The following is a 24,295-nucleotide window of genomic DNA, read 5'->3' on the forward strand; positions in this document are numbered from 1 at the left end:
AAGACAGATTGATAAAGACTGAGAGAGCGCGAGAGGGAGAGAGAGAGAGAGAGACCTTACACCTCAGAACCACCACAGGCATGCAGGCGGCTCCACAGCCCCCCTCGGTAATTACCAGCAGCCCGCTCTCTCACTCCTCACACCTTCACTCCAACTGGTTAAGAAGGAAGCTGGTATCGCTCCTTGAAAGGCCGAAAGGTTCTTTGTCATCTCACCTTCTTATACCTGTCATAAACAATTCATTCCTAGTTTTTGATTCTCCAAATCCTCACAGCTCGCAGCATCCAGAGATACAAAAGTTGATTCCTGGACGCTTTTTCTCGATTTTGTTCCCCTTTCTGTTCAAATGCGACCAACAGGGCGCGGGCTTGATCTCAGTCTCTATGCTGTCTTTTTGTGTGATGCCTACCTGACAGGAGAAGACATCATTTTGATTACCTCATTAACAACATCCAGCTGATGGTTGAGGGAATGGGAGAGGGTGGTTTGTGGCGACGCCTGGCGGTCGTTTCCTGTGACTTTTTAATTTAAATCAATTAGTCAGAGATTCTCAAAGTTTTCGTGACACAGTGTCAATTTACGGAGGCAATGTACAACTGGGGCGCAGGGGAATAACGTATACATCGCGCATTATTAATCATTTTTAATATAAGGAAAGTGTGGTCTGCTATCATAGGTAGAATAGATTATTTAAAACAGGAGTGATGGCCGCTCAGTAGTTATAGTATGACACAATTTTTGGATTAATTACATAGTAGTGCCTTCTTTCCTTGCCGTGCTTGCACATTTGTTCAGAAGTGGCAATTATTCTACGGACAACACTTTAAGAACCGTGGTTACGATCCATCCATCCTTTTAACAGCTTATCAAATTCAGGCTCATTCAGGCTGGGGACATACAGAGCCTAGCTCATATGACAATGGGCAGCTAATTGCCTCATTATAAACTACTTGGTTAGCGCAATGAGAAGGTCCTGGGTTCAAATCCACCAGCCATCCAGAGCCTTTCTTTGTGGACTTTGCATGTTCTTCTTATGCTTGTTTTCCGACTCTCCGTGTTAGCCTTGCAATACACTGGCGACCTGTCCAGGGTATACCCTGCCTTTCGCCCTATGATAGCTGGGATAGGCTGCAGCCAACTGGATAAGCAAGTGAAAAATGAATGGTATCAATAGATGGTTATAATGCAAAACCTCATTATCATTAGTTTCATTGCAAATTGTAAAAGGGAATGTCACTGAATAATTCCAGGATTCTATTTACAGATAACATTTTTGACAGCACTACATTAGAAACATGGTAAGATGATTACAATGCCATTTCCTATGAAATGACATGACCTTTATTTAAAGATACAGGGAAAGAAATCTGTAACATTTCCACTGACCTATTCCTGGCATATGCTATATAATGAGCACAAAATAGACAAAGGACAAGGAAATGTGTGTATGTATGTGTGCGTGTGTGTTGGGGGGGTCCATGTATTACTCATTAGCCAAATCGCATTACAAATCTACATCATGTAAGCTAAATCAGTACACTGGCTTTAGTTTAAAGTTATGTTTAAGTTAAGTTTGGCTAGTATTGTTAATGTCACCAAGACAAATCCACAGCAAATTTCTGTACAAGTCAATTAAACTCTCTGCGAAGTGACGATAACATGACCATGTGGTCTGTTTCTCAGCCATAGTCTTTCTCAGCTCGTCCACCTGTTCAGACTTGCTCTGCTCTCACATTCAGGAGAGGCAGGGAGTGATTAAGACCACTGTGTGTGTCTGTGCTCATTTGTGTGTTTGCGAGTGTCTATGTCTGTGTGACTAAAGTGACGCCTTCCTGGTTGCAGGGTGAACCCACTCTTTACCACCCACGATGAAAAGAAGAGGGTGTACAGCTTAGGGATACAATAAGAAATAAGGAGTGTATGTGTGTGAGTGTGTCTGTTTGTGACACAGTATTGCAGATTTTTTGTTCGTTTTTATGACAGTATCGGGCTGTTAAAATACACTTACGCATTCTGTACAAAGTTTTAAACACTGAAGAAGATTTCAGAGCAGAGAAGCACAGTTAAAATAATGTAATGAAGCATACTGATTTAAAAAAGTACTCTTACTGGAGTCCATGTGTTTGGTAATGAATGGTGTAGAGCTAAACAGATAAAAACTGCACAGCACAGTAAAGGCTATATTAAAGGAGCTGGAAAAGAAGCTTCTACAGCTAACTAGAAAAAGACTGAAATCAAGGGCTTGTTTTTTATGCCAGTAATGGGGTTATTTAAAAAAAAATTCTCTGTGACACAGAGCTCCACTTGCCATTTATCTACAGAGGCCTCCCATTTCCTAAGGTGTATTTGTATGTCTATAGCCACGGAGCAATCCAATGCAACTCAGCTGCTAAAACACATGTATGTTGTTGTTATCAAGCCCTGATTCTCAATACCTCACTAGTGCAGCAGCCCACGAGTGCTGGCAGTGAACCAAAATTCATCCTGTCTCCCTCCCCTCTTGTTATCATACTCACTCCTGTCTTATGCCCAGTGTCTTTCATCTGCTTAATACAATTCTTCACAGCCAATGATTCAGAATTAGAGGGGAACTACAGAGAGAAGTGAACATAAATGATTATTGGATGAAAATCCCCTCAATCCATTTAAGCAGGATCGTCAGGGCTCCCTGTAGGATGCACTGCTGTCAATAATAGACAAAAGCTGGATGCTGTTTAACCAGCACACGTGTCAATTAAGAATGATAACTAGCTTTCTGGTAATATAAGGGGCTAGTCAATTCTCAGAGAAATTACAGAGTCTAACAATGTTGCAAAGCATGAACACACATGCACTCCACGTGCTTCTCTGCTGCAGTGCACATGCTGTTGTTTTGCATGTTAATGCTCTCTATTAGATACTGTAATGATGAGCTAAAAGATTATGCAAAAAAAGTGTTATTTTTCATGCAATCAGTTAGTACAATAGTGCATTGCATGTAAGGTAAATTATATGTACATTTGTGTTGGGTTTATTTGAATTTTCTTTACATTTCCCAAGGAAGGAGCGTCTGAAAATGGCAGATTGCTCAGTGCTTTGCAAAATAAGTTACAGTCAGCCTTGTGAGTGATTTCTTCGTGTATTTTGTGCTCTCTATTCAATTTTACTGCATAGTGCGCTGCAATGTTTCACTTTATTCTTAAAATAAATAAATGACTTATTGTTTTTATTACTGCAGTGTAGTTATTTTGCAATTGGATATTGTCCTCTGGGAAATTCTTGCCGTGATGAGCCATGAAAATAAACCTGATTTGTGCTGACCTCACTTCAGCTTCATTTATATTCACATTCCTCCTGCTGCTTTTCTGACAGCTGTTTACTTCTGCACAAATCTAGTTCACCAAAGTTTCACAGAATCCTATGTTATCTTCATCTTTATCAGTTCTAATTTCATCGGACTAAACTGAAGAAAGATTAAATCTTGTTTGCTTTAGGTATAAAAATATAATAAACATTTACTGTGCGTATATGTGTGGACGCGTGTGAGTGTATATGTGTAAATGGGTGGATCTTTACCATGAACCTATACCATACACCTCTCTCTCAGCCGCCAATGACTTTCCTTCATGCAAAAGTAGGTTAGCTGACACGACAGTTACCATGGCAACCGGCTCTTGCTTCCTCACTGAAGAGTGGTGCGTGTGTGTGTTCTCACTGAAAGACTTCCAGGGGTAATGGCAAGGTCATAGAGTCTGTTGTAGGCAGTTTCAGTAGTACAGCGTGCGCATTCCACACCTTTTTTAATGTGTAACAAAAAGTACAATGCTCAAGAGGTGTTGTCTACCTGCGATGTGACACATACAAAGTTATTTTTTTATTTTCTGTGGACTCTGACTACTCATAATAATATTGAAACATGATTCCATTTACACAGTAACCCTGAGATCAAGTGGAAAGCCTGTATAATTTGTGGTTGTGGTTATTACAGTTTTTCTCAAATGCTAAAACACATGTCACAAACGTTACCACCAGGTCCCCCAATGTCTAAACACAACACCCTTCTCTAAAGCTACATAAACACAACCACACCTTCCCACTGCAAAACTCAAACTCCCACACCAAGAGAGCAGCTCGAAGCTGTCAAAACTGTAAACACTATACACAGCATTACACACTACAGCAAAACTATTGAAAACACAATGCCCAATTTGTGAGAAGGTTCTTTGTTTCATAACTGCCAATGCATATTTTAGAAACTATACAGTAACGGATCGTCGTAGATCTCTGCAGAGGATTAGGCATTTAGATTTGTGAGTTTCATATGAGTAGTATAAATCTATAGAAAATCCTGCATGTACGTACACTACTGTAACACAACTCAATGCAAAAACAGAATCTATTGCACACAACAGTAATCTTGAAAACATGAACAGGGTGTGAAGTTTTTTTATTTACGTTATTCACACCACACACACACCACAATCACTGTGCGGCATCATGTCGCTGAGCTGTTGCTCGCATCTCGTCAGTAATGATGGTGCGAGGTTGTCTTGCTCTCCCTCCTGGACCTTCTCCTCTCCCATGTTGGCCTTCTCCTCTTCCTCGTTGGTCGCTCCTCTTCCTCCTCTCATTTGAACTCCTCTTCCTCATTGGCCTGCTCCTCTTCTTCCAGGGCCAGCTCTTCTCCCTCCTCTGCATCAAATTCCTCTTCCCCTGACTCTGCCTTCATCCATTGTGTTTGTTTGGACTCTTCAGCATACTGTGCACTCTGAACTTGCTTTTACATGTGGGTACAGCATTAGCAACAAGTGTCTTCAATTTTGAGTCATTGTGTGTAGTGAATGACGCCAGGTGTGTTCCCTGTGTTCAAAGATTGGTGACTGTGGCAAGCATTTTGCATCACATGGGCTTTCATTTGAGAATATGAGCAGAGTTGTTTTGCAACATGTGTTTTAGCAAGGAAAAATGTGTTTAGATTTATGAGTACAGAGGGTTGTGTTTTGTGAATTGTGTCTTCATGTGACATGTGTTTATGGTACTGGAATATGGTGGCTACATTTAGTAAATGTGTTTAGACTACTGGTCATTTGGGTTACAGGATTGGCTTTTGTGTTTTAACATTTGAGAAAAACTGTAATATGAATCAGAAGAGATCAGTGGTTGCATTTTTATTCTGTCTTTTAAATATTGCACTCATCTATGGATTTTTTAAAATATTGTTTCGCTTTTTGGACATTTAAGCCTTATAAAAGGCATGAGAAGTGTGTTTTGGTGGTAAACTGAAGTCATCCTAATTCAATATACCAAACAAATTAGGCTTCCGCTGACTTCTGTCTTCTCAGAGCTACAGTGCTTTGATTGGAGCTTAGCTGGGTTATAAACAGGGTAGGCATTCTGTGACAGATGCTGTGCTCTTGTGATTCTTTGAAACTGAGATGTCCTACATCAATGCATTTTAAGACTTTGTAGAGCCTAAATATATTCTGCCAATGATTAGATTTGTTCATCAAGTAGTGGTAGCTGTAAACCTAACTTGTTTAGCATATTTTATAAAGACAGACCCCAAAAAATAAATGAGAAAAAAACATGAAGTGAATAAATAACAATCACATATCATTCATGCCATGTATTATTAAAAGGAGAAAAAATTATCAGAGCTGTCTATTTTTATTTTTTTTTGCATCTTTGTCACATGCTTCAAACGATCAAACACATTTTAATATTAGACAAAGATAAACGGATTAAATACAAAATGCAGTTTTTCAATGATGATTTCATTTATTAAGGGGAAAAGGTTATCCAAACCTACCTGGCCCTGTGTGAAAATGTATTTGCCTGCTAAAACATAACCGGTTGTGCCAGCAAGAAGTGCACTCAAGCATTTGCGAAAACTGACAATGAGTCTTTCACATCACTGTGGAGGAATTTTGGCTCACTCTTCTTTTCAGAATTGTTTTAATTCAGCCACATTGGAGGGTTTTCAAGCATGAATGGCCTGTTTAAGGACACGCCAAAGCAACACAATTGGATCTTAGTCTGGACTTTGATTAGGCCGATCCAAAACTCATGCAAAAGATTTGTTTTTTGAGTGGACTTGTTGGTGTGTTTTGTACTATTGTTCTGCTGAATAACTTGAGCTTCAGGGCATTAACTGTTTTGGTAGAGAGCATGTTCTTCTTATGCTTTGCTGCTTCAGGTCCTTTTTAGTCAGCACTAGTTTTCACCTCAGGACGCTCCCATGAATGACCCAGTCTCTTTGCTATTGGTGAATCATTAACACTGACCTTAACTGAAACAAGTGAGGCCTGAGGTACTTTAGATCTTGTTATTGAATTTGTTGTGATCTGGATGAGTCATCAGTGCACCACTCTTGGAGTAATTTGGGCAAACCGGCCACTACTGGAAAGATTCACCATTTGTGGATAATGGTTTTTACTGTTGTTTACTAGAGAACCAAAACCTTAGAAATGGCTTTGCAACCATGGATTGAAAGATCTAAATGACTTTCTTCTTCATCTGTTCTTGAGTTTCTTTAGATCATGTCATGATGTGTTGCTTTCTGAGATCTTTTTTAAATACTTTTTCACATAATGTCAGGAAGATTTGTGTTTTTCAAATACATCCTGTTGAACTACATAGTTCACATTTAGCAGGCGGAAATAAGGATATTGTCTTGATTCGAATGCAGACCAGAGGAGCCATTAGAGCATGATAACTAAGGCTTCATTCATTTGAAACCTTGCTTTTCATTATAAGATGCACTACATTTTCCACATATAAGACGTATTAGATAAATTGCATGGTCTATTTAGAAAATTACATAACAAAAAAAAAATCCTTTATCTCATGACATCTGCTTCTGTTTCTTTTCATTGCATTATGGTTCATCTGTCCCAGCTTGTCTCATTAAAGCATCTCTTTCATCATCTATGTCATATTATCTAAACTAAAGTGTGCTCCACCATCTACTGCAGTAAATACAGGTTTTGCTTAATATGTGTTTTTGTCCGGTGTGTGACAGAGCAGCCATCGTTCTCTCAGCAGAATTCATCACTTTTCTTGTTATCCCCTCCTCATCCTCTCTTTATCCCCTCCTCTCATCTAATCTCTTCTCCTCTCATCCTCCGTTTCAGTCAGGAAGCCCTGGACAGACATCAATGAGGCTCCAAAAGAGGAGCGAGGATGACAGAAAAAGAGAGAGAAAGAGAGAAGAGGATGGAGAAGGAAGAAGACGATGAAAAGAGGGCAAAGAAAGTGGGGGGAAAAACAGAAAGTGACCAAATAAAAGAAAAACAAAAAAGACATGAAAGACGAAGGCAGAGACAGATAGACGGACACCGAGATGAAGAGTAAGTAATTACAGGCCTCCCAGTGTTTTCAAAGCCCCTCTTTTATCTCATTCTTCCTGTGGCTGAGAAAAGGAGAAGGAGCGGAAAGGAAGAGGAGGAGGAGGAGAAGAAGACTAAAGTCGAAGCTTTATTCCAACTCAGACATCAGGCACCAGTTAGCTACATCACAGACACACTCAACCTATGTCTTGTGTGTGCGTGTGTGTGTGTATGTGTGTGTGTGTGTGTGTTTGTGGCGGTGGGGTATTTGCAGGGTGTTTATATGAAGAAGTTTAATTGTATATTTTCAGTCTTAATGTGCAACTTTTGTTTATCCATCTACAGTAGCAATACTGTGGTTATCATTTATTGTTTAATGTGTCGTTTGATGTTCTGTTGTTATTCCTTCACTGTTTAGCCTTCTTGTTTCAGCTGCTCTCTTTAGGGTTCACCACAGCGGATCATCTACCTCCATCTCACCCTATCCTGAGCATCCTCTTCTGTCACACCAATCCCCTCCGTATCCTCCATTACTACATCCATGAACCTTCTCTGAGGCCTTCCTCTTTTTCTTCTGCCTCAGCAGCTCCATCTTCTACGTCTTTCAACGTCCAGTCTATCCACGATCCTTCCTCAGCACATCTTCAAACCATCTCAGCCTTCCCTCTTTGTCTCCAAATCTGATCTCTCGCTCAGACGTACTCATTTCTAATCGTGTCCATCTTGGTGACTTTGAATGAAAATATTAGCATGTTCAACTTTGCCACTTCAAAATAAAAACAAAAATAAACAACTTGCATCATCTCACACCATGCCAAGTGAAGTGAAATGAAGTAGCTGAGGTCACAGAGGTGGATGTGGTAGTTGTGGTGACATTTTTATGAATTATTAAATGTACACAAAGTGACCTTTAGTGACCTTATTCTGTTACTAATTAGACTTTCAGTACTTTCGTGTAAGTGCAAACTATAACTGAGCTTCTTGTTACCCTCATGACGACCATAGACTTGTTTAAGACTATAGTCATGCCACTGTGGTCTTATGAACGCTAGATGGCAGAGTCGAGTTGTAGCCTGTAGCACATTAATTGCCCCGACTGAAAAACATAGTCTACCTGGGCCACGTTAATCCGTTTCTTATCCAGGGCGGGGAGAAAACTTCTCACTTTTTTCTTATCAAGGAGGAGCCTGGAGACGCACCGACAAGCAGCGGCGCAGAGGCTGGGGCACAATTTGACTTTGCGGAGTAAAAACTCTTAGACAGCGAGTCAGTCCCTCGGCGATGCTCACCCGGCTCCACGCTCGAGATTGATCACCAATTACCTGGACTGATCATCGGGCAGCTTAGCCGGTAGCGCAGGGGAGAAACCAAACCAGTGCGCCCCGCTCCTGAGCTCCAGGTAAGAAGAGTGATCAGCTCCGCTCTCAGGAATGCAAGGACGGATTGCTGCAACACTCGGGGAAATTCCTGAGCAGCACTTTTTTATGCCAAGCAGACATGTGCTTCACTGTAATTTTCACTCAAAGGGGAAATGCACGAATTGTTGCTTTTATTTTGTTTTACGGGAAATGATAAAGAATCAGTGGACCATGGCATATTATCACACCGGCAATTCCTTTTCAGAAGTGACTTAAAACAACAGCGCACAAAAAAATCTTTCATATAAACACTTGACAGGATGATTTTTGGCGCAAGGCATAATTATCTAGTAATAAATAGTTTTGTTTATAGTGAACACGGCTGAATGAAAACATTTTCAATGTTATGATTTGCAGGAATGACAGCTTCAAGAAATACATTTTCTAACAGTGAGTGTGTGACAAGCATATAGCTAGATGATTGTGGAGCATGTTAGAGGTAGCTCACTGTACGTGTTGATGCAAAGGTTTTAGCCTAAGGTGGTAGAAAAATTTGATTGTTTTTCCATTTCTCACATTTCCGACCTCAGTTGGTTCGTGATGAATGGTTGATAATGAATTGGATTAAGCACTGTGCTGATTACTTTGATTTGAAAAACGGATAGCGATTTCTATTATTAATTTCGTCTCAGTCAATCATTTTAGAGCTTCTATGAATAACAAGCCACGTCATACTTACAGTGCACGGCGTTATTTTTCCTGTGACACTTGAGGTAGTGCGCGTTTGTGACCTCGCACAACTTTCTCGTCTGTCTGCGTAATTGTTTTTCTGGTGCCGCCTGACTGTCCCGGGCCCCGGGCCCCCCAGGGGAACTCCTGCCCGCAGACAGGCAGCTCGGCCCGGCTGGGGACATGCCGGGTCCTGCCGAGCCTCTGAAGTCTGCTGGCTGGCTTTGAACTGAAGCTGCTGGAGGTGGAAATCAATCCGTCTCGATCCCCCTCTCTCTCTGTCTCTGTGTCTCTTGCCCTGACTCTCTCTTCCCCTCACTCTCACTCTCTCTCTCTCTCTCCCCTGCAGCCCCCGGTTCAGACATCTCTTCTGCCACTGAATCTTTCATGTAGAAAGGCAAAGGATACACAGAGAAGAAACAGGAGGGATTGTAACTCATCTTCAAAAGAAGTTAATATGGTTTCTGAGGATTAAAGGGATGAAGGTAGAAAAACTAACAAAGCCAGCGCCTGTAGTCATGATCATCCTATACTAGGCTGAAGTGAATGGGAAATTTGTTTACTTACTCACTTTTTTGGCGTGTTATCATTGCAAGTGTTTTTCTTGTGAAAGTTTAATGTTTAAATTTATGCTAGATGTCACAGCTGATTCCAATAGAGGAAGCATAACCATTTCCCCCCATGGAGAAATTTATAGAGCTCAGGAGGCCTTCTGGGGTTGAATGTTTCGTAAATGCTTCACACATCTAAGAGGAAACTCAACTAAAACACGTCATTTGGAGTTTACTTATGGTAGTGAAGTTATTTCAGCTCATTATTTTAGTTAGCGGGACAATTTATGATACAGCTGTTTGGTGGAGTCTTGTAGCCAAACTTACAGCACTGGGAACATGTGTAAGAGTTACAGTGACCCTGTGCATTTTGCATAATATGCAATATATTGCTTATAGCTTTATATGAAGAACATAAAAATCTAGGTCCCATTTATCCACAAATTAATACTTCCATTTATTTAGGAGGCATTTATTGCTTTTAGAGCCGAAAAAGTAGGCTAGAATTTTTTTTTTGCTACTTTTCTGCATTAGTTTTGCATTAGTTGTAAAATAAATGTGTCAGTTCATCAGCTTTCAAACCTTTTAAAATATATTCCATTAGTAGATAAATAATTTGATTTTAAGCTTTAGCTTAGTTCTACCCTTGTATAATAAAAAGGTTAGCTCTGTGAATATGCACACACAAAAACGTTATAGCATCAAAGTAAATTTAAAGTACAAACAATGAAAATCCAAGTAATATTTTTATTTTTAAAAGTACATTTAAGTCCGCAGAGATTCTTAAAAGCACATACACAAATAAATGATTGTGTATTGTGTGAAGAGATACATCAAATATTAAATGCCACCTGACTTAAATCATATGATCCTAAAATATGAGAATTGTTTTGTAATTTTACAGACAAAATTATAAAATAAGTCCAATGGCATTTATGATACTTTTGTGATAAAGAGTGTAGTGAAAAACTGACCCTCCCAAACTCTTGGGGGGGGGGGGGCATTAATTACTCATTATGGGTCAACAGCTTAAAACAGGGCAGTGGTTCTTCTTTTCTGCGCTCCGTCATGGGCTTCCAGGAGGTCCCAAACAAAATGAGAAGTAGCAGCTCCACTTCATTGTATTTTATCTTTGCAATAATACTTTGTAATAATCCCAGCAAAGGAACATAAAAGCAAGAAAGCTTTTCTAATCATAGGTTTCATTCTCACCGCTATTATTTCCCCATGCACAGTGAATACAGTTCAACAAACCAATACTAAATCCTCTCCGTGTAGACCCCAGAGAGGGAAGTTTTAATCAAATTGGGGTTTGTGGTCTAATTTGTGTCTACTTACAATTCCTCCTGTGTATGGGTAACCTACTACATCAATGTCCTTCATGTAGAGTCTGTGGAGAGAGCGATCTGGCACTTTGTGTCTTACATTATGGAAAAATGCTGAGAGTGGTTTTAGAAATCAAAGTTCGGATAAACACATGCAAGAACGTTTGTGCCTTAAGATGAAGTTAAAATAGGTTGTCCTTTGCTGGTTGTCAATTAGAGGAATTCATGGGCATCGAGGATGCTTTCATCTCCAAATCTAGTGTTTCTCATTTGGTTGTTGAGACATTTTGCAGGTGGAGAGTCTGTGTGGGACCGTGTCATCAGTGCACTAAGTTGGGCACCTGTGCAGCTGAACATATGAGCTGTAAGATCTATGATAGCATGAGCCCTCCTTGGGCTGTTAGTGATGGCAGATGAAGGCATAAAGTGTGCTTTTGATGGTTTGCAAATACCTCTATGTAAATCTTTAAATTCCCAAATTTGGAGTCTTGGGTTGATTGACTAGGAATTTAGCTTTGAAGATTTCCCTTCTCTCACAACCACATCCATCCATCATGACAAGCTTCGGCTCAAAAGACTTAAATTATCCCTCAATTTCAGCCGCTTGAAAAATCTGAAAGCTTTTAGAAGGCACACCTATATGGTTCCTTTTTTAAAATCGTAGAAGTAGCAATGAACAGTGCAGATTGATTCTACTTTGAGCCAGAGTTTTAAAAGGCACTCGCTCTGTTGATTATGAGTGTGGCTAAATTCTTGCTAATCACATCAAATGAGTCATTGCTGTTACTGAAAAGCATGTCCGCTGTTGATTTGAGCTTGATTTGATCATTAAACACTCTTTAACACTCTTTGTTACAGCACAGTGTCTTCTAGGAGCAAAAAGGCCAGTGAAACCTTTTTTAAGGGGCACAGCCCAAAAACATATTTATGCTAATTTTTGAAAGTTGTTTTTTTCTTTACTGTAGGTGTATTGAGAGAAGGAATAAGACATACAGAGGAATTTCAGGTAGAAGATTAAGCTTCCCACCTACAGTCAATGCAAAATAAACAGAGACAGACGTGGAGACAGGGAGAGAGATGTTATGCACCGGCAGAGCTAAAGAGAGAACAAGGGATCAAGGAGTGGAGACGATGAAAGACAGATCACCGGCAGGCAGAGAATCAAAGAGCACGGTGACTGACTTGAACTGTGATAGGTGTGTGCTGCATGTGTGTGTGTGTGTGTGTGTGTAGGCATTCGCGACTTCTTTTCATGTGCCCTAAGAGTTTGTTTTTCCTGCGCATTGAGTGGGAAGCTGACAGTAAGTCTGTAATTAAACCAATCAAAAGATGAAGAGACATGAAGAAACATCACACATGTATGCACACACACACATGCATGCACATAAACATACATTTCGCTTTGTGCGTTCAAATTATTGAAAGTGTGTTTCTGTTGTGCTTAAAAAATATGGACATTATTCACCATCAAGGACTCAAGTCCGTCTTCGAGCTGGCTCTCGTCATCGCGTCTCTTAGCGGCACATGTTTACACGAATCACGGTTCTCTAGATGATATCTGAGTCACTGCACTTGCTGCGTGTCCATGTCACAGTAGAATTGCACTCTGATTTGTTGGTGGAAATTCAAGTTGCAGCAAAGCATGTTTTGACGCTCTTGTGAAAACGCAGCTCGAATTGATAAAAGCACGGATGATGCTGTTGGGTGGGATTGGAGTAAATGGATATTTAGTGAGGAGGCAAGAGCCAGCTGTTGTCTGAGGTTTGGGTATGTCTCCAGAGTTGGAAATCCCTTTAATCAGCATTTATTTTCACATCAAACTTAAGACAGTAATCATGTTGCAAATCAGATGTATTTATTTCCGGCTCATTTAGTTCCCCAATAGTGAGTCTTGATGGCTACTTCATTCAGTGAGTTTGACTTTCTCAAAGACTTGTCAAGACTTTTAAACGTTAACTTTTTTTTTAAAGACTAGTACAAGAAGTCAGTGAGATCCATTAATAGAAGTTTTGATTGAGTTTTTGATGGCCTGACTCAGCTGAAGGTGAAAGCGGTTGGTCTAATTTGAGTGACAGGCCTGCTGCCACCACCCCTTTATTTACTTTCCAGCTGCCTGCAAATCATTCAAAAGAGACAAAATGCCAGCAGCACATTCCTTCTTCATAATTCACTGGAGAAAAGAAAGACAGTTGGTGAGTTTATGATTACTGAGGATACCTAAATATGAAATGACAGCAAAATGGCCTCATTTTTAAACACATAGTTGGATTAATTTTGAAAGCTGCACATTGTTTAGGAGTAAAGTGTGATTTTATGCTTTTCGAGCAGGTTGTTAAGTGCAGGTAGCTGATTATGGCCACTGTTCAGTTAATGACATGGTGTTACACTGAATAGAATAGTTTATTTCTTTTCCCCCCCTGATAATTATAGGCTCGTGCAGTATGGGTTTTATGCTTATAATCTCGTTTTAATCTCTTTATAATTTGAGGTTGCATTGTGAAATTTTACTTTATTCTACTGCGTTTCAGTGATTTATCCTCTTGAGTGTAAAACCTGTCACAAAACATAACAACGTATGTATAAAAAGACGTACAGTCGTCCAGTTTCGGTGAAAATAAAAATCTGTGCTATGTAAGTCTTGTTAAAGTAGGTTGTTTATCGGAGATGGTGGAGGTTTAAATGACAGACTACAGAAACTTGATAGTGGGGAAATCCACAAAATGTGTGGTTTTCTGCTTTCTGTTTTATCTAGAAACCCACGCCACTGAAGTTTTACTACCTATAAGAAAACCGATAATTGACTTGCATAATATCCCAACACTATAGTTTACATTTTAACTGATCACAACTAATTGTCGGTTGGTAATTGGTATAAAGTTGTATACAGTCTGTTGTGATTCAGGGCTAATGTAGTGGGAATGTATTAAAACTATAAACTTCCTTAACATGTTAAAAAATGCACTAGAAATCAGATGTTGTAATGGGTGGAATCTTCTATAGAAAGACATCAAGTGAAGACATCTTGTGTTCTGACGGAGGCTTAAAGATGGTGATGCTGAAATAGAGCTGCCATTAGGTTTGCAAGAAAACAGATGGGTTTGAGGTGTTGTGCTTCTTGGATGCACATGCAGACAAACAAGGTAGTTTAAGGCAGTCAGACTGTGTTACATGTGTTTGAAATTGTGCCTGGATTTGGCAGGTTGAGCCCTACTTTGTTAAGGGATCAAATCATTTGCCTGTTTAGGGATAGAGCTCCTCCAGAGAACGCTGATTAACTTTGGAACTTTGTTTATGACCTGGTTGGATTGTGTAGGAATGTGTTTATGGCAGCGTTGGGCAGGTTTATTGGTTAAAAAGACCAACATTGCTTTTTTTTATAGATGTTCAAAGTATAATTCTCCTCAGGTATACTGGATATGCTATATTAGATAGTTTGATTTCTTTTTTAATATGAGGAATGCATTAGTACTAATTGTGGTTTTCTTGCAAAACTTTAATTGTTTCTAAATTTGCATTTTTATGACACTAAGAATTAATTTTGGCATCACTTAAACATTATATAAAGTATATGACTATTAGGTATTTAGTTTTAACATGTACTTTCATCTGTATAACAAGAAGTTACATCGTGTTTAAGGATCATTAAAAATGTCATTAAGACAGGAAAAGGGGTCGGTTAGATGAAAAAGTGGGAGGAAGAGTGAAGGAACGATCTAAATGGGAAACAGATTTTTCCTTTTAGAAAAACCAAGAAATCCCAAGATGAAAAAAGGCTGGACCCTGCTGCTGATTTGATTGTCATCAGAAATTAAGTGCTTTTCAAGAGACCACAAACCATCCTCTTACCAAATTCTTCATTTTCTACATTGACTAGCTTGTTGGCTTTGTTCCCTGGCCACTGATTGGCCTAATACTTCACGGGGCAGGAAGTCAGGGTAATAAATATCCTTTACAGGGTTAAACACTGTTGCTGAAAAGCCATTTTCCACACAATCCATCTGTAACATTGCTTAATGATACAGACGTAGGAGAGCACAGAAGGAAGGAGTGAAATAGACATGGCGTATTTCCCAGAAAAAGCTTAATGAAAGGAATTAAATCAGTGACACAGAGGAGAAAGAGGCAGGCATCAGGAAAGAGCAATGTTTAAGATGATTACCATCATCACTGGGTTCACTAAAGATCATAGTAAAACACTGGTTGACCACTGGTGAGAACAAATTACATATAGAGTGACAATCAGACAATCTTTATGGCCTATAAGAGATCTAAAAACAGGTGTACAAATGGTGGACTACCTACATGCTAACTAACCATCAGCCTCTTTTACTTTGAAACTCAGTGGTCTGTTTCGAGTCTGGGTTGCAATCTTGAAAGTTAAACCACTTAGTGAGCTGTATTTGCAGACAAGTTGGCATCTTCCAAGCAAAATACAGGGGACTCTGGCAGTCTGCGAACAAATAAAGCAATCACAATGAGGTCTTCAGTGCAGCACCAAATACCTCTTGGTGATCGGTTTCACCAAGCAACTTCCAGCGACCACTTGGGAAATGCTGATTTTTTACAAACAACCAGTGGTTGCCAGGTGGTCACAGGCAGGTCTCTTGACCTGGGTGATTGGGACTAAAGATGCTTGAAACGTCAGTTTTCCAAGGACCCTTGTGAAGTTAGCCACAGTCTTTCATCTTACTTTCTGCTTTCTCCTTACTTAATCTCAGGCTTACTCCATAATGCTAACATTGACTCTCTTTGGGGCTTTGCTGTAGGACTCTTCTAGTTTTTGCTGATGCTGAAGAGTGAATTTAGGACCGGTCAGACAATCCCCTCATTGTACTACATAATGAAAAACTTTAGCACTATGTTTCTAACTATATAATAATCCCCTGACTAAATGATCTCATTGGAATTAACATCTAAAGAACTAGACAGCTACATTGACAGGTAAAGTTGGATTGAAATTACATATATGAGAATTTGCACTTTTAAGAAAGTCTGTATAAGCAGACAAGATGGGTTGAAGAGCACAAATACACCTGGCATCATTTTCAAGTTTTCTCTTCATTCCGTTTAGTTTATTTTGACAAAACCTGATCACAAAAACAACTTATTAGAAAATTGTCTTGGTTCAAGTTAAAATACGTCTTTTTACAATTTCACACACATGCTACAGGACTCGATTTTCTGACTAACTTAAGTTAATAAATTAACAGCTTGCACACACAGCCTGTCTGCTCACGTTCTCAGGGTGGACATCCTCACGTAAACACTGGACAAAGTACTCTGAACCACATTTGTGGTCATTTCTGCTCCAGTAAGTGTAGCATGACCTCACACAAAAACACACAGAATCACTTGCATAGCTTCCAACAGCTATGGTATCACGACTTGTAATTAGTCCACTATACAACTCATACGAATTTCAGTCCTCAGACTGAACAGACTGCGACTGTCTGTTCCGTCCAAATAGTGATTGTTGACACGATAGATAGAATTAGTCGATTTCCCATAAAAAAGTAGATCGCATAAACTAATCATTGGACTTACACACACTTACACACTTGACAGCCTTTAGTGTTTTCTTTGAACATATATAATTTACTTATGCATTAAAATCTAAAGCATTACTGCAAAAATTCAAGCACATTGAGCACATTAAGCCACGTCTATGAGTGGTACATTGCTTCACTTGCACAAAAAAGAGGACAAGTGGAATTAGCAAGAAAGACGTGGAGCCTGTCTACTTAGTCCTTGTATGATGTAATCTATGGGAATTTCCAAAGACCAACATCTCCTTTCACCTGCAGGATGTAAACATCACCATAATGACTTTAAGTAAGTCTATCACATTTAGCTGACACATTTTGTTGCAGTCCATATCAATACAGACTTTAACCCGCTTTGAAGTTCTGCTCTGGATCTTTAGCAACATTACAGCATTATACTTGTCACTGTAGGCCAAACAGCTTTGGCAAAAGATGCCTTCTTTAGGTCTTGCTGATTAGTGTTACATGCGTTTAAGGTTAATGCGTTTGAAATTGTGCATTTTTGAAATGAAGCGAGATAAATTGCCACCCCCTCGCTTTGTGGTATTGCACATTTAATTTCTTCCGCTAACAAAAACAGCAATCAGATGCAACCAAATGAAAACCAGACATGAAGACAGAGCTAATGAAGCCAGCGAGGCACCAAAAGGCTTCTCGAAAATGTTTACTACTGTAAAAATGTACTACAGATGAACAATGCTGGACTGTGATTCATACACAGTACATTTGCTGTGTAACTAAGAGCAGCTTACACTCTTACTTAGTAATGACACAGCTAAAGACACAAGGGTTATTTATCGGTGATTTTAGGATCGTTAGAAGATTAATACCCTTGGGGGGGTTAAAGGCTTACTTTCATCTTAGACCTGCCCCGACAGAGAAAGCTGAGGTTAGAGAGACAGCGTGCGGGTTGAAAGAGGTAAAGCAGACTGTCAGAAGACACCAAGAGTCTTCAAACGCTGCCATGTTGGAGTTATGTGTGTGTGTTGTGCTTGGGTTTATGTGTGTATCACTTTAACCCCATAATGAGAAGCCTTGAGGGGGTCCATAGCCATTTGGCAGATCTTAATTTCCTGATTTCAAAAAAAAAAAAAAACTGTCTCCCCTTTTATCTCCTTTTCAGCAGTGATACACACACACACACACACACACACACACACACACACACACACACACACACACACACCGGTTGTGGTCTTACCACAAGTACTTGTGCAATTAAGCCTGTTCTGCCCTTAAAAGCGAATTGTGCGCATTTATAGCCCCCGTATATGTGTGTTCATGCGCGTGTGTGCATGTGCGTGTATGTGGATGCTGTAATTAAGCAAGATCAAACCTCTGGGTTTGTAGAATTAGCCATCGTTGAAGATCAGAAGGTTTTTAGTCAAGTGTGAGACAGGGAAGAATGAATTTAGAGGTTTGGAGCCAGGCAGCAGACAGATTGTGACCTCAGGTAATTGTGGTCTCTTCCTTTTTTTGTCTCTCAGACACACTGACACATACACAAAAATACTTTGATACTCTCGACAAGTTCAGATGGATTTAAAGTTCAGCCGTCAGTGTGCAAAACTGATCTGATCTGACCTGGGGCCACACCGGTTAAAACGGTAAAACACGTTTTTATCAAAGTGTCAGTGCATGTGTTTGCTGGTTTTCTGATTTAGGCAGCTAAAACTACTGGTACATGTCGGGGAGTCATTGCCTTGATGGATGATGAAAGCCAGTCCTGCTACAAGACAGCGCTGTTGTTAATTTCCATGAATGCATCTTGATGACTGTTAAACTGATCCATACTTAAAAAGATATTATAGAACAATATGAAATTGATTTTAATGACCGATTTTAATGAGGTCACGTACTTTTTTGTATAATGTTCTTTTGATAGCTGATGACCATATAATCAGGATTCAAACATGTTGGGATTTTTGTGGATTCTTCAAACAAAAATGTTATTTAATTTTATATTGCAGGAAGAAAAAAAATGTTAACTGTACTGAGCCACAGATACACCGGAAATTGTGACTTGAAAGTACAAAAAAAAAATCTGTTCGTTTGCATAATGATGTGTCATCCAGTATTTAGTATGTGTCATGACCCGTTATAAACAGGCAGAAAAATGACTGTATCTATTATCTGATGCCTGTTATCCAGCAGGATAACACACCATGTCACAAAGCTGAAATCATCTCAGTCTGACAACGAGTTCACTGTACTCAAATTTGTGACAAAACGTCAGCAGCTAAGTAATGCTATTAAGTCAGTATGGACCAAAATCTCTGGGGAATGTTTCCAGCACCTTGTTGAATCTATGCCATGACGGACTAGCAAGGTAGAAATAATAATAATAATAATAATTAGAACGGATCCCAGCCAGCTGAGTTACTCGGAGACATATGTATTTAGTTCCCCGTTGACAGTGATAAACTAATGACTTAATAATAATTTAGTAATTTAATGTTACAAGCAAAATATATCAGTGAATGGTATTTAAACATAGACACAGACAGCCACACACACACACACACACAGAAATGCTGTATACTCAGTGCAGGACAAACATACAGTGACTAAAATCAGAGACACTTTCTTGGAAACGCTTGCATTTCCAAGAAATAAACAAGCAATCAAACAATACCACACAGCAGATTAATTTCTGGCACATTAAGGGGGAATACACACATGTTTTATGAAGTGCTGCTATCAACAACCTTATATACAAACACAGCTGTCATTTCACAAAAACCAAACTAAACAAGCTTTCTCTTCGTCCGGGATTTTATAGCTTTCCCGACCTTTGCAAACTCTTCGTTTTCGCGTTAGCTTGTCATTAAACCGTTTAGCAGCGAGGTAAAGAATATTTTTGCGTGTTTGCAGAAACAATCACAAAATGTAAAATTGCTGTTTACCTAATGTCAACTTAATGATCGCAGTAGCTGTGGAAGTATGATTTGAAAATGGATCCTAGGCATTTTATTTTAAGTGTTTTCCTTCTCCTTTAACCTGTGCTTAGCAGAACTATAAACTGAATTAGAAACATCAAATTGATTTATTACCTACTGATCGACTACATTACTCTGGGGATTTACACCCTACTGCAAGCCAACTTTTTCCACCCTGGTTCCATACCAGGTTAGCATTAAATATTAGTTGCACTATTAAGTGGCAGCCATCAGTGTGAAACTAAGCTTGAAATATGTTTTTACTCGCGTTTCAGCTGAGGTTGAGGTTTGGAGAAAATTTCTAACCTAACGTGACAGAGACATAACAAAGAAATAGGCGTATAATTAAATGTTGTTAAGTGATATCACCAACCTTTATTGAAGCAGAGGTTAGCCAACGGTGATGTGTGCTTGTAGTTATGAGTCAGAAGAATGCCATGGGCTGTTCTGTTGCTATTACTTGCTCTTGGTGTGACGTGCTATCAGCATGAGAGTGAAGTCATTTGGGCCACACCGACACTTACACACACACAGACACACAATATCCCCACTGACAGCACTGCTGTCGGCAGGATGCTGAGATTCATAACAATGCTGTTTTATGATTGAAGTTTTGTGCAGGAGTCTGAATGCTGGAATGTTTGCATGAATATAATTCGAATTAACAACCTGTCTTTCTCTCAGCTCTCCCAGGAAGAACACACAAAAATGTCAGAAAGGAGGGAGAAGAAGTCGATCTTTCTGTCCTCGTTATTGGTAAGTTTTCCTCTCCTGCCTCATATCCGCTTATTTTACCTTATATTTGATAAAATCTTCTCCCTTGCATATCTTCATACATCACTTACTCCCCCTCTCCACCCCTTATCTTTGGCTGTTTGCATTCCTCTGCTCTTCTCTTTACTTTTTTCTTCTTTTCTTCTGAAATCATAAAGCAGTAGCTTTAATTTAACTTCGTCATCTTGTTTTTGATGCTGACCCCTCAGAAACCCATATTGGTCCAGCAGTATGGCTCGCAGCCATAATAAACTCCACATTTGGCACAGGAAAAAAACAGACTTTGTGGTTTTATGTGCCAGCAGCTTGCATAACTCTTCAGCACTTGTACCAATTAGTGAACCTTGGAGTTTTTATAGAACAGATATCTTTATAATCTGTCTTACAATCTGGAGATTCTCAGCTTGTTTTGATGTTGAAACCTACTGGCAGTCTTCTGACACACACCCTCATCTTAACCTCTTTCCCAGAATGACAGACAGTATACTTCTCGGCTACTGTCATACAACATAGCACCCTTTTGATGATTATAGAAGTGATGGATACTAGCACTATATTATTTGCAGTCCCCTTACTTTCTGCTAAATTTTAATTCTATAGGCTGAGATAATTATTAGACGTTAAAGAATGCGTCATCTTGCTTTAAATGCTTTTTAAATACATCAGTTGCATTGAAAAAAAATTGAAAGCCGATGTGCTTTAAACATGCATACACTTGCAAGGCCAGCAGGGGGCGACTCATCTGTTCGTCTGTGAAGGTTCTCAGTCATCCAGGTCATCGTAGTCAAAGGAGCTTGCAAAGAAAAGCTTTTCTTTGCGCACTGCAGTTGGACAATCTGTGCTGTTAGTAAAGGGAAGTAAATAGAACAGCTTACTAATGACAATAAACGAGCACTCTACTTATCCCACATTTAAAGCTCATCTTAAAGAAGCTGATGGGAAACCAGGTCTGTGACCATTTGAAACGAATTTCTCTCTGATGAGGTATTAATATCTGTTTTTGCTGAATCTCTTTTTTTATGCGACTTTCCCTGGGAAACCAGATGTAAAACAGCAGTTTTGATCAAATCTGGCATCTTTAAATCTTTAAATATTTTTGGTATCTTGATGTCGATTAGCATGTGTTGTAACTGTTAAATGAATAAAGACACAAAGAAAGACAATATCTAAATGTCTCTTGCAGAAAGTGATTGCTCTCAGTGACTCCACACTAGCTCTTAAACGAAGGATTTCAGTTTCAAACTAAACATTTTAAATCCACCAGTTTTAATTTACTCATCACTGGAAGCACTACTTAACCTGTGAACTATTGCAAGCTAATCTGGAGGATCTGGTTTGACTCACCAAATATCTGGTATGAGATAATATATGCAGTCAAATACTGAATATCTAGACACATAAACACACTCGTGGTGTAGATGTATATTTATTTAAATGGTGCCTTATCTCTGCTGACATGAGATGGTTATTAGGGAGAATACAGTGAGTGGGAGATGTTATTAAACAATAGAGAGAAGATGGAGAAACTTAGTCATGCACAGTCATGCACTCATTTACTTTCACTCCATCATTTTCTGGACTGCAAATGATTTTTAAAAGTCAGTTTGTTTGTTTGGAAAAGGACAAAGTGTGCTGGTAAAGCTATAAATACCAGCTGCTACTTATTACAGTGAGCCACAGTGACACGGCACAAAGACACATAGGCTACACCGTCACATTTTCACATTTTAGAGGATGTTATACTGACTTGCGTTCATTTCCAAATCTTAACCAATACCACAACTTTTCTTCATGCAACCCTAACCTACACCTGAAAGGTCTAAACCAGGTCTTCACCTCACACTTCAGCGATTGAGGTTAATGAGTTACTGTGCAGATATATTTATGTCTAAACAAGATGAGTAACACAACCACAAACAAATACACACACATTCAATTGATGGGATCATGCAAACTCTTGTTTGACATGAGGACAGCTAACGATGGTCTCCATCTGAGCTATTGCAGACAAAGAAGTCAACATGTTTGTTTTATTTGCTGCTTGTTTATTTCCAGTTAAAGTGAAGATGCTGATTCATGGATGTTTAACTTTATTTATAGACTCTATAAATAAAATGAAAGATGGATGTAGGCCCTATATATATCATCAGCCATTTCTTTGTGGCGAAACTGGAGTATCTGCTTTTCCAGAACTTAAACTATGATAATAAGAATTAAAAAATGATGTTTAAGGCAAATACCAATACCAATATTAGGTGATTTAAATATCTGATAGTCCAAAATATTGGATGATTAAGTAAATAAACAACTACAACAGTGTAGCTGTTTGTTTACTGATCTGTTTTTGCTTGAATAAGCTGGTTGTTGTATTTCCAAACACAACTGTTAGTATTGGGAAACTTGCAGAGTGCCCTCTGGTAGACAAACTATGCAATGTCAACACTTGTAACATAGTTGAAGAGTGTTTCTCCTGATTATGATTTATTGGAAATTACAAATTCCACTACTGATAGATCAGCAAATAAGTAATATTAGCCGTGTGATAAATCTGTTAGATTAGGCGTCGATCTGGATCTATTAAGCAGCAGTGCCTTTAATCTTTTTGCCGGTTGCAAACATGTCTTGCACAGGGAGTCTGTCAGCAGTAGTATGTATCTGTCATTTCTGTTTTCACAAGTTATTATATGTTTCTGACTCTCTTTCTTTTCCTCCAGGTGTGTTGTGTGTTTGCTAGTGCAGAATATAACATCTGTGGACAGAATGAGTTCTTCAACCAGACCAGTAACAGCTGCCAGGCCTGCCCTCAGTGCCAGCCAGGACATGAGCCATATATGGTGAGAATGCATGCATGCACTCATACATAAAAAATGTTAATTTAAGTCGTAAAATTTTTACACTATCTGAGTACATTTTGAAATCAACTGTTGGAATCAACTGACAGCACGAGTGAAGGAAATGCAGTAGCGAATCATCATCAAACTAAGACCGTCAAAAACTGAAGAAAAAACGGACTTTTTGAATGTAGGTGTCAGTTTTGCTTAGACCACCCACAATCCATGCATTCCAACACATATATACAAATACACAGCACGCACACATAGCTGCACGGTGAAGGGTGCCTTAATTTAAATGAACAATTTCTTTATGATTTATTGCTATCATTGACTTCAACGTGAAGGCATGCATTACAGTGAATGGCTTGCAGTAGTCACATAGTGATTTAGCCCTCGTCAGTCAGTCTGCCAACAGCCAAAGCAAACAAAGTGCAGGTAAATGCTTCAGTGGGCACCTAGGGGTGCCACACCCGCTTGAGAGAGACAGCTGCACTCAAGGGTGAACAGAATGAATTACAAGCTGTTTTCACACATGCTCTACATCTTTAAACTTTTCTCAGTATTACTGGTGGAGCTGCTTATAGGAACGCAAGTGTCCTACTTAGTCAAAGCAGAACAGTGTATGGTCTTTATCCTGCCAGGTAGATAGCACAAAGACATTGTGAGGCACCCGTTTCCAAACAGAGCTGGCAAATATCCAGAATTCCCAATAAGTCATAAATTTGGCCTCTTGCATGCTTTGCTCAGGTAGCACCCTTGACTTCAAGCAGTAGTGAGACCAACTACATTATTGTGTGGTAAAAAAGCAATGATATTTTTTCAACATTTGTAGAATTCTTGTGCATAAACAGGAAATCTATATGCTGCATTTATTTAATATTTTGAGCAGACCCTTTATTAGAATTTACTTTTATATATATATTTGTGCGTATACA

The 24,295-nt window shown here is 39.2% G+C and overlaps 1 protein-coding gene across 1 annotated transcript in view; it reads left to right on the plus strand.

Moving 5' to 3' along the window:
• Positions 1–8,495: 8,495 nt before the first annotated feature.
• Positions 8,496–24,295, plus strand: part of edar (ectodysplasin A receptor) — a 34,153-nt gene continuing 18,353 nt past the window's right edge. The window contains exons 1-3 of the mRNA XM_086267177.1: positions 8,496–8,706; positions 20,437–20,508; positions 23,241–23,360. Of these exons, the coding sequence (XP_086123303.1) occupies positions 20,461–20,508; positions 23,241–23,360 (168 nt within the window). The 5' untranslated portion in view covers positions 8,496–8,706; positions 20,437–20,460. The remainder of the gene's footprint in view (positions 8,707–20,436; positions 20,509–23,240; positions 23,361–24,295) is intronic.

This window comes from Aulonocara sp. 'chitande type north' Nkhata Bay, linkage group LG16, assembly GCF_057382095.1.
Source record: "Aulonocara sp. 'chitande type north' Nkhata Bay isolate Kocher_YH1m ecotype deep benthic linkage group LG16, A_spYH_male_GT1.1, whole genome shotgun sequence".
NCBI classification, from domain to species: domain Eukaryota; kingdom Metazoa; phylum Chordata; class Actinopteri; order Cichliformes; family Cichlidae; genus Aulonocara; species Aulonocara sp. 'chitande type north' Nkhata Bay.